Below are 10,096 nucleotides of genomic sequence, written 5' to 3'. Positions count from 1 at the left end.
GCCAAAATACTGCTTTTTGAACTAACTGCGATTGGCTGGCAACCGGTTCAGGGTGCCCCCAGTCTACTCCCCAATGACCGCTGGGATAGGCTCCAGCACGCCCGCAACCCCCGTGGGGACAAAGCGGTACAGAAAATGGATGCATAGAGTTGAACTAAGTTCACAGCCACCGGACAGTACATTCAGATTTGCGATCGCAAGTCAAAGCAAAAAAAAAATTTAAAAAATGCTGGCGCTAGGACCCGCGGGATCCATCAATTCAACGAGTGGCGGGCGTGGCTATGGTGAAGAAGGCCGGCCGGCGGGCGAAGGAGGAAGAGCAGCCTTATATCCCGTGTCCGCTCTCAGTCAGTGCATCAGGATTGTCGATTTGACTACACGCGCGACCGTGACGTCCTGACGGCGGCAAGGGCGATGTGACTGGCGGGCTTCGCCTATACCAGACCTCCTACTACTTCTACTACCACTACGACAGCCTCTCGCCTTTGTTAAGCTTGACGCCCGAGCTCGCCTCCCCACCGCCGCCAGTATGTCGGTATTAGCCCTCCAAGAGTACGAGTTCGAAAGGCAGTTCAACGAGGAGGAGGCCATCCGATGGATGCAGGAGAACTGGTAAGACCACGTACCATGTTAAATGCGTCGAATCCAGCACCCAACGCCCAGTACGAATAAAATATAATCTAACCACGCTGGCGATTTATCCGCCTCACGTCCGAACCCGCAGTGGGATGTCCTTGAATCTTGTGTGATTTACCGCTCACATCCTCCACCCTTATCAACCTCTAGATATCGAGCACCATGATGATGCTAAGGTCATCATGCCATTTGATATGGAACGAATTAATGAGTCCAAAATGGGCTATATTGAGATCATTTTGCATCTTGATGGGACAAAATGCAGCTCATCTTGTAGCCTGTTAGTGCTGTGCAGAACAATCGAGTTGCCTCTGCATATTTTAATGGTAGGGTCCATTCAATATGTGGAGAAACGTTTTGACTGTATACCTCAAATGTCTAATTTTATGTATCCTTCTGTACATCCTCTCACAAAATACTTACAAAAGGCAGAGTTGAGCCAGAATTGTAGTGCCTTTCAGCCATCTGCTGTATCCTTTGCTGACTTATTCTAGGCTCACTGCATGAACTTGCCTTCAACATTAATCACATAACATCACATTTTTCATTTCAAGTGAATGTATGAGGCCGCATGGGTCAGCAGCGCAGGAGCCTGACATCCCCTGGCACTAAGAAAGCACCAATCAGATGCCTCTTCTGATGTCTGCTGACAGAGCAGCAGCCAATCAGATCACAGATCTGCTATGCAGGCTTCAGTCTTGTAGTAGGTTTCACCCACATGGTCTTTCTCGGCAAAGTGTGAGGTTCTTAATCTTAAACTATAGGGCAAAAGATCCAGGGGAGCAACAAATCTTCATCAGCATAAACATCAAGGGCCCTGAAACCTTATCTCCATAGACAAACTAGTGCAACCAGTCACAAATGCTTATCAAAGAGATTGTAGTTTGCCTTCTCCTAAAGCGGTTTAGTTTATCAAGGGAATGGACACAAGAAGCTAATAAGTTCATTGTTCATGTATGTGTAGTTTCTCATCTTGATAAGTTCACTCCACGCATACAGTTTACATAGCCCATAGATTGACGGACGGTCTCACAGACGTCATTTTGCTGTGCCCTTATCGTAGACATCAGTTTACATAAGCAACCACAAGTTCATCAAGGCCAAGAAAGGACTGTAAAAGTTCAAAGACAAAGAAGGTGTTTGAATGTCATTTACCAGATGAAAGTTGCTATTTAAATTACCGTACCTGCTTACTGTTTCCGTCCTAAAGCCAGAGTTGCACAAACTGTATATTCAAAAATAAGTCAAACATATACAGTACAGGCAGATAATGTCATGAGTACAGGAGTGTCGGGCAGCAGTGTGTAACCATCAGAATAATACTTTTCAAACTTCTTTTTCCCCAGTTTGTTTTTACAGTAGATTGCTTGTTTTGTGCCATTGCAGGGTTAAATTAGCAGAATAACCATACAATTGTGAAGATTTCGTTCTTATTTTTAGTCAGTGTCTCTTTGGCAGCATTTTGCATCGTCATGTCAAAGGTTGAAAGTTATTTGACAACCTTGTGATGAGGTGGTGCTATTTTGTCTGTCTTGCTCAACAAGTTGCCATCTCAAAGTCTCTCTTTGCCAAGGTAATAAAATTAGTACTTTACATTTGGTTCACAGTCAAGAAAGATGTATTGACCAGTGGCTCGTTTGTGTGCTTAGGGGGCCACCTCCTCAAAATACAGCCAGGGCATAAACTGTACTAAAGATATAGATTTGTGGGGCATTTTGACAAAGGCACACATTATGAAGACTGCTGTTCACAGTTTTAAAAACTGCCTAAAATTAGTCTATTTCGAGGGTGTGGTTTTAAAAATAATGCTGCAGTTTTTGAGGGTCTGAACCTTGGCAAAATTTTGAACCCTAACGATCAAGCTTTATGTAGCCTTCTGCTTATTTGAAGTGGCGAAAAAGCAGAGCCACAGTTTATTGAACAGCAAAAGTGGTCAAACATCGCAAACATGGGATTGAAAAAGTCTACTAGCTACTAGTAGTCTACGAGCTACTCTAGATTGCACTGCATTAGTGGTATTTCGATTAAGTTCAGTGGTTAATTGATTTGACTATGGAGTAAATTCAGTTGGGTGCTTGGAACGAATTAAACGTGTATGCCAAGGTACCAACTTAATTCTAAAAATAATTTGTTGATAGTCAAGGATTTGGTATAATGTTTGGAATTGTTCTTCACTACGACTACGTCTTCTAAATATGACATTGGTATATGAGCAGGAGGAGTGAAGAACATTCAGAGTGACTTAATAACTCGAGGTTTCCCCAGTTGTTGATGAAAAGAACCGTACGAAAATCTCAGCGTATCTTTGCCTCTGACTCATTTGGATAGCATTGCGACACTAAATGACTCTGCCTCAAAGAATTTATCTAGAATTGTTATTCAAACATGGTAAGTGACAGGTATTTTTTCTGTCTAATGTCTGTCCACCGTCAGCACGAGCCTACACTTGGTATGTGCCTGACGTAAAGGACACGTGGAGCGATTGCACAACGCTCACCGGGGTTGTCTGCTCTCCAGCACTGCACCCACTATAAAACCATACAATTACAAATAAACAATTTTACTAAATTTTCAAACTCATTGCTGTAATGTAGGCCAAAAGCTTAAAAGAAAATAGCTTTTTTTACTCACGTGCACAAGTCAATATGGCATTATGGGAAAATGCTACTTTTGTAGCATTTAGCTACAGATAACATTTGAACTTATTTGCAGTTGCATTCTGCCAGTTATGTTAGCCCGCGTTGGCAGCTCCACGCTTTCGTACAAATAATCTCCAATCAGATACAGACGGATGATGCTAAATTGAAGCATTGTTAAAGATATTTGTGAATTGTTACAATTTTTAAATTAAAATCATTACTGTATAAACATAGTCTATAATCCCTAAAATGTTATGAAACACTGTTAGATCCCCGATGTGTTCAAGTAGTTCAACCTAATCACCCCAAATGAGATTGCTCACCTACTACCAACTTCTTTTTTTGTTAGTGGCAATGTTGGCCAATTCATTTTGCTCTTTTAGATACATGATGTAATCAGGGCCGTGGGTGCTTTTACTAATTGGATTACATGCACATGGTTCCTGCTCCTACCAGTCACCTCTCAGTCTCTATTAATAATGCCACTGTATTATTATAGTCACTGTGGTTCCTCTCCTCACTTGTCAAATTATCTCGCTCGTGCCTACATTATAGGTCCTAACCGATTCTTTGATGCTGATGCCGGTATTTGAAAGAAAATAAAAAGATTACTGAATAATCCAATGATTAATTCTAAGAATACACACCTAGCATCTTGTTTTTTTGTCACTTCTACCTAACATATGAATTAAAGATGCAACATTTTACCATAATTTGCCCTTCAGTATTTGTCTAATTTTTAAACCGAGAAAAATTTAGGGACAAATAAAAAAAAAACTACCGTATTTCCGACTATAAGGCGCACCGGACTATAAGGCGCACCTTCAATGAATGGGCCATTTGAAAACTTTGTCCTTATATAAGGCACACTGGACTATAAGGCGCACCATTAATGCATCATGTCAGATTTTTAATCCAAATCAAATCATTCTCCATTTTATCTTTTTTATTTCAACTTCAGATGCAAAAAATTACTTTATAATCACAAAATAATGATCGATAATCGTTTTGATTCATGATTGATAGTCTTCAGCAAGCCACTTATGATTGATTTCATGACACAATGCTTCGGGCCAGTTTAAATTTAGGAAATTGGTCCATATAGGAAGTAATTTTGCTTATCTAGTCCCGTCCCGATTACAACCAAGGTTTCACTGCCAGAGGTGCAATCTAAATTACTACAGTGCAACCTATATACCATGAAGAGAAAAGTAAGAAAACCATTGATTTGACCAGTATCACATGATTTGAATACAGCAGTAACAATTATTCTAGAAATTTGAAATAAAAGTTGAAAACAGAAATTTGACCAGTATAACATCATTTGAATACAGTAATACCTATATAAACTGGGGGTTTGACCAGGATAACATTTGATTTGAAGACCGTAATAGCAAATAGACGTTTGACTGACAGTTGTATCAATTTGTTTTGAATACAGCCATGAAGTTGATTTGTTTTAACAGTGAGTCAATTTTGAGACTTTAAAACCTTAGCAATGCAACGGCCAAATGACCAAACGAACGAAGTACGTATTGTCGGGCACACATGACAAAGAGAGTTAAGCTAAAATGGGAAACATGTTGAGTCACTGTTGATTTCACAAACATACCTTTTGGAACGCTCCGTTCAGCCCACGATTGTAAACAGGTCTGGCTGGAGTTGTCACTGGTAGGTTACTGAGAAGACTTAGTAAGTGCAGGGAACCCATTCTGCACCACTCAAACAACCATCCAGCTATTCATAGACTAATAGATTAGTCAGCCAAAATGAGACCATATCGCATATTTTGAAAAAAGCTATGATCGGCTAATTTAACTCATTGACTACCTGCTATTTTCTGAGCAGCAAACTCGCTCGCTGCCAGCCGTTTTGGGGACTTTTGGCCTATGTTTCAAGACTCACAGAATAAAGTCTGCTTTGACTATGAAAAAACAAAACCACCATTGGAAAGATTAGTCTTATTATTCACAAAAAATAAAAACAATAGTCTATCTTTTCCATTCTTGAGTAATTGGCAGGAGATCACAAGATGGTTTCACCAAAAACACAATTTCTTTCAATTGAAAAGCTAAGAAAACAGCTTTTACCATACTCCCAATTTGTACGTCAGTACTGTACGTACTGGCATGAATTTGACGGTTTATCCAGTCCTGCGTTCCATGCTGCTCATGACATTGCAAATGTGGCATATCTGTGATGACATCACAAAGATGTGTCAAACATTGCACAAATAATTTGACTATATGTGAAGAAAACCCCCCTGCTGCATTATTTGGCTAGGCATTGTAGTGCATGTTGTTGCTGTCAGGAGTCATCCTCACGTCTTGAAAACCACTCCTTCTTTTTTAGGAAATTCGCCAACAAAATTATCCAAACTGTTAACGCTGTTCCTTGATTTAGAATGATAATGTTGACCAAATTTGGACACATTCTACCTGACAGCAACATCATGCTTATTGATTTGTAAATGGTGAACACCATCAAGTTGTTGTTTGTTATGCACAGAAAATGTTTTTGGGAACACGTTTTGCATCTGTACATGGTGGCCCTGTAAAGTTGAGTGATTCTACTATAGATAGTTTTGGAATTTGATGATTTGGTTAGGAAACAAATTGATTATGCAGAATCTGAATGTGGACACCACAAGATGACGAGATGCAATCATGGGCTTTTCCTTTGCTTTTATTATTGTTAGAATCTCTCACACAAAGGGGAAAAGGCCAAATGAAATACATTTATATGACTAAAATGCATCTACATTCTAATTAACAGTGCTAGAGTTTTAAAATATCACCTGTGCAGAAGGGGTTTACAGCAAGCCCAAAGCCATTTACACTGGTTTTAAGGGCGCTATGTCTCATCATTGAATTACTTGTATCACCAGAGGTCCACTTTCTGGGTCAAGTGTCAAGCGGGATTATAAACCCGAACCCACCCTATATCTTGCCACTACTTCTGTTATATTAGCACAGCAAACCATGTTTCAAAACAGCATCATCAGCAATGTGCTGCATTCACAGTATCAAACACTATAGGAATTTTGAAGGAAATCTTGGGAGCCAAAATATCCTCTGCATCTCTTCAATGCAATTCATTCAGGCAGGTTGGGCCCCAGGCTGGGTCAGTCAGGGCTTGGTTCTGGCCCGCGGGCCACCAATTGAGCACTTGTTCACTGAGGAGACATTTGGCTTACTCTCTGTGCCTGAATTCTTTTTCCTTCACTCCTTTCATGCAATATTTCCCCCCTCCTTCCTGCTTCCTCATTCCCTTTCTTCTGATTTACTTTCCTCTTTTTCGTGCCAACTTTCTTCCTTCTGCCCAACCGTATTTTCAGACTATCCTTCCTTTCCACTGTCTCTCCCCACCCTACTGTTCTGAGGTGCATTGAGAAGGAATGACGTCATTCTGCAGTCTGGCCTTGGTGTTACTGCTGAGCAAAGGCCTCTGTTTTCTTGTGTCATCTGATGGACACAAATTAACAGTTGTCGCACATCTTTCACGTCTGAATTTACAAGTATATGTTTTGTATTTTGTTGTTTACTTTTTAGTCCTTGTTTTCTGTACCTTCTTACCCTTCGTTTACATTGGCCTTCAGCAGAGCAGTGCCAGCCCCCGCTTATCTTGAACAGAGAAAGGCTGCAGCTGTGAGGCATTTGACCCGAAACGGCACCATTGATAAGATTCCGGGGGCAGCCGGAACAATGTGCTTAAATCACGTCAGCCGCATAGAAAGCGTTTGTAGTTGTCACTCTAGTTTGGATTGCTAAACAAGACAGTGATGAGGTGAGCATTTTGGCCACGCTCTGCCCTAGTGTTGCTTGGCCTACCCTGGCCTCCATTGCCATTCCATTAAATCAGGCACCAATCAATTGGATGGTCTTCTGAAAAGTGGTTTTCTATGTGTTGAATGAATCTGTACAATACGAGCTTCAGGTTTTGAATGGAGCTACTGCTCTAAATGGACTTTTCTGTGATATTCTTGTTTATCGAGATGCACATGTACTATGTTGTTGACCACTGTTGTAATATGCATTTATGTTGTTGTTTGCCTTGTGCAGGAAGAAGTCCTTCCTTTTTTCCGCCCTCTATGCCGCCTGCATCCTCGGCGGCCGACATGTCATGAAGCAACGCGAGAAGTTTGAGCTGAGGAAGCCCCTGGTGCTCTGGTCCCTCACACTCGCTGTTTTCAGGTGGGATGAAGAAATCTGTGACATTTGTAAACTTAGATTTCAAGTGGTGCAGGGTTCCAGGAATGTACAGGAATCTCAATTTTATTGTAATTCACTGGGCTATGATTGGATGTTGTCAACAAAAAAAAAAAAAAAAATCTTCATCCTCTGTGTCATTTGTAAACAACTCCGCTAACTCCGGAAGTAGAAGATGCAGCGCTTCCTCTTCTACATGGCTTACATCAGACTCGTCATCAGTTGCAGTTCCAATTATTCCACAGGCCTCGAGTACCCTTCATGCGCTTTAGTGTGAAACTAACGTAAAATTATATAATGTGTTAATAATTTCACACATAAGTCGCTCCTTGGTGTGAATACAGCCTTTAGTTTGTAGCTATTGCGCTAATGTATGCTAGATGTTGTTGACTGAAGAACCAGTAAAAGCAATCCGATCCAATGTTGTATAATGTCATGCAGTACTGAGTATTTACAAGCAAACAAAAACATTTTGTGTGTCCTCTATTCAATGATTGTTTTTTCTTGTTTCCCATGCAGTATATTTGGCGCTGTCCGTACTGGAAGTTACATGACATACATCCTCATGACCAAAGGGCTCAAACAGTCAGTTTGTGACCAGAGCTTTTACAATGGGCCCGTCAGCAAATTCTGGGCCTACGCATTTGTGCTAAGCAAAGCACCAGAATTGGGTAAGTAATTCAGGTTCACATTGCAGGCAAATCTGACAGTGTTCGGATTTTATTTTGCCTATATGCGACGTGTATCTGGACTCTTTTGTATCCCATGTTGTGCGCTACCCCCCCCCCCCCCCCCCCCACACACACACACACAAAGACAATAAATGCTCTCCTACACACTGCAATGTGCAGTCAGTGGGTGATTGTTGGTAAGATGAGTGCAAATATTTGTTGTAATGCCGCCTCTTGCAATAACCATCTTCATGCACAGTCCACATCCATATTTGCTGTTTTATTTGCTTCATTCGGTATCAAGCCAAAATGCTGCCAAATTTTATCTGTAGCATTTTTTCTGAGGAGGGGGGGCAAATTCACTTGAGTGATGAGTGCGCATATGTCTTGTTTGAGCTTATGCATATGATTTCCCTACATATGCAGTTACAGGAAACGTAGTCTTCCATTAGTTTGAAATAGCAAAACTAAACATGATGTGGTACACACACATACACGCAAAAGCTCACTGAACGTATGTGCTTGTCTGACCCTTCTTTGGACTGGATGCCATTAACAAGCTTAATGTTTTTGTCCGTGTGCAGGTGACACACTGTTCATTGTGCTAAGGAAGCAGAAGCTGATCTTCTTGCACTGGTACCACCACATCACTGTGCTACTGTACTCTTGGTATTCGTACAAAGACATGGTAGCCGGCGGGGGCTGGTTCATGACCATGAACTACCTAGTGCACGCCGTCATGTACTCTTACTATGCACTGCGGGCGGCTGGCTTCAAAGTATCACGCAACTTTGCCATGTTCATCACGCTGACGCAGATCACTCAGATGCTGATGGGCTGCATGGTCAACTACTTGGTGTACTCCTGGATGCAGCAGGGCCACGAGTGCCCATCGCACATGCATAACATCGTGTGGTCATCGCTCATGTACCTCAGCTACTTTGTGCTCTTTGTGCAGTTCTTCTGGGGCGCTTACATGGGAAAGACCAAAACAGCCACTGCTATAAAAAAGACTGAGTAGAAAAGGCAAAAAAAAAAAAAAAGGAAGAAGATGAGGACTGATGGCGGGATGATAGGTGGACCACCGTGATGAAGCCATTGCAAACTGGTGTTAAAAAAACAACAAAAGTTCCTCATAGTCTTAAATCAGATGATCACAAAAATCTGCAACAAACTTGTGTTTACTTGACTTTTTAAACATTACTACAGTACATATGAAGAATTGTCTCGTCTGTCAATGTGTGTGTGTTCTATTATTTTATGTTCTGTCTATCTAAATAAAAGTTGTCAATTTTCACCCTTTTCTCAAGTATTTGCCACATTTTCTCAGACAGTAGTTTAGTCATTTGCTCATTGAAAAATTCAGATTTCAGGACACAAAAATACACATTCCAGTACTTCCAAAATGATCTGTGCTTATGGGGCAGTGTGGTTTGTATGTCTCCTTTACAATCCTGCAGGTCTGGGTTTAAAACTGTAAATATTGTTGGATAAAAAATATATTTCTGGCTGGTTTGTTGGGAAAGTGTTTTCCTTTTAGAAAGAAAAGGGAAAAAACGTGCAATTTGTTAAATTTGACTTAAAGGGCCAATGTATAAGTGGTGTCTGCTGTGCTTATGTGCTTTTGCACTGTAATGATCAAGAAAACATGCAATACTTACACAGTGCTTGTAATCTTTTTTTTTGTCCTAAAAGCACAACTATTAATCAAAAGAAAAAATACCATGTTGAATTCTAGACAATTTAAATCCATACTGTTTGACTCATGCAAATGCAAATAAAATGTATTTTTAATTGTATGAAGTTTCCTCTGAAAGTTACTGTAGAAAAGTTAGAAAATCAGAAGGCCTATTTTGTTAATTAAAAGCTATTCCCACTGCATTTCATTTTTTTATTGTGTACAATAATTTTTCATTCTTTAACCCTCATTTTAAACCTTATT

The 10,096-nt window shown here is 40.6% G+C and overlaps 1 protein-coding gene across 1 annotated transcript; it reads left to right on the top strand.

Moving 5' to 3' along the window:
* Window positions 1-280: 280 nt before the first annotated feature.
* On the top strand, window positions 281-9,451 carry elovl6 (ELOVL fatty acid elongase 6). Its single transcript, XM_085906071.1, has 4 exons — window positions 281-612; window positions 7,337-7,468; window positions 8,003-8,154; window positions 8,739-9,451. The coding sequence occupies exons 1-4, from the start codon at window positions 530-532 to the stop codon at window positions 9,173-9,175; spliced, it is 804 nt and encodes a 267-aa protein (XP_085762197.1). The 5' UTR covers window positions 281-529; the 3' UTR covers window positions 9,176-9,451.
* Window positions 9,452-10,096: the final 645 nt, after the last annotated feature.

This window comes from Syngnathus leptorhynchus, chromosome 2 (assembly GCF_054491065.1).
Source record: "Syngnathus leptorhynchus isolate UIUO chromosome 2, UIUO_Slep, whole genome shotgun sequence".
Lineage (NCBI taxonomy): Eukaryota > Metazoa > Chordata > Actinopteri > Syngnathiformes > Syngnathidae > Syngnathus > Syngnathus leptorhynchus.
Note: the sequence above shows the minus strand (reverse complement) of the source record. Positions and strands in the feature narration are given on the sequence as shown.

Coding starts and splice junctions, on each gene's coding strand:
- elovl6 (XM_085906071.1), top strand. CDS start 530: ATGTCGGTATTAGCCCTCCAAGAGTACGAGTTCGAAAGGCAGTTCAAC. Junction 7,469..8,002: donor CTCACACTCGCTGTTTTCAG/GTGGGATGAAGA, acceptor TTTCCCATGCAG/TATATTTGGCGCTGTCCGTA. Junction 8,155..8,738: donor AAGCAAAGCACCAGAATTGG/GTAAGTAATTCA, acceptor GTCCGTGTGCAG/GTGACACACTGTTCATTGTG.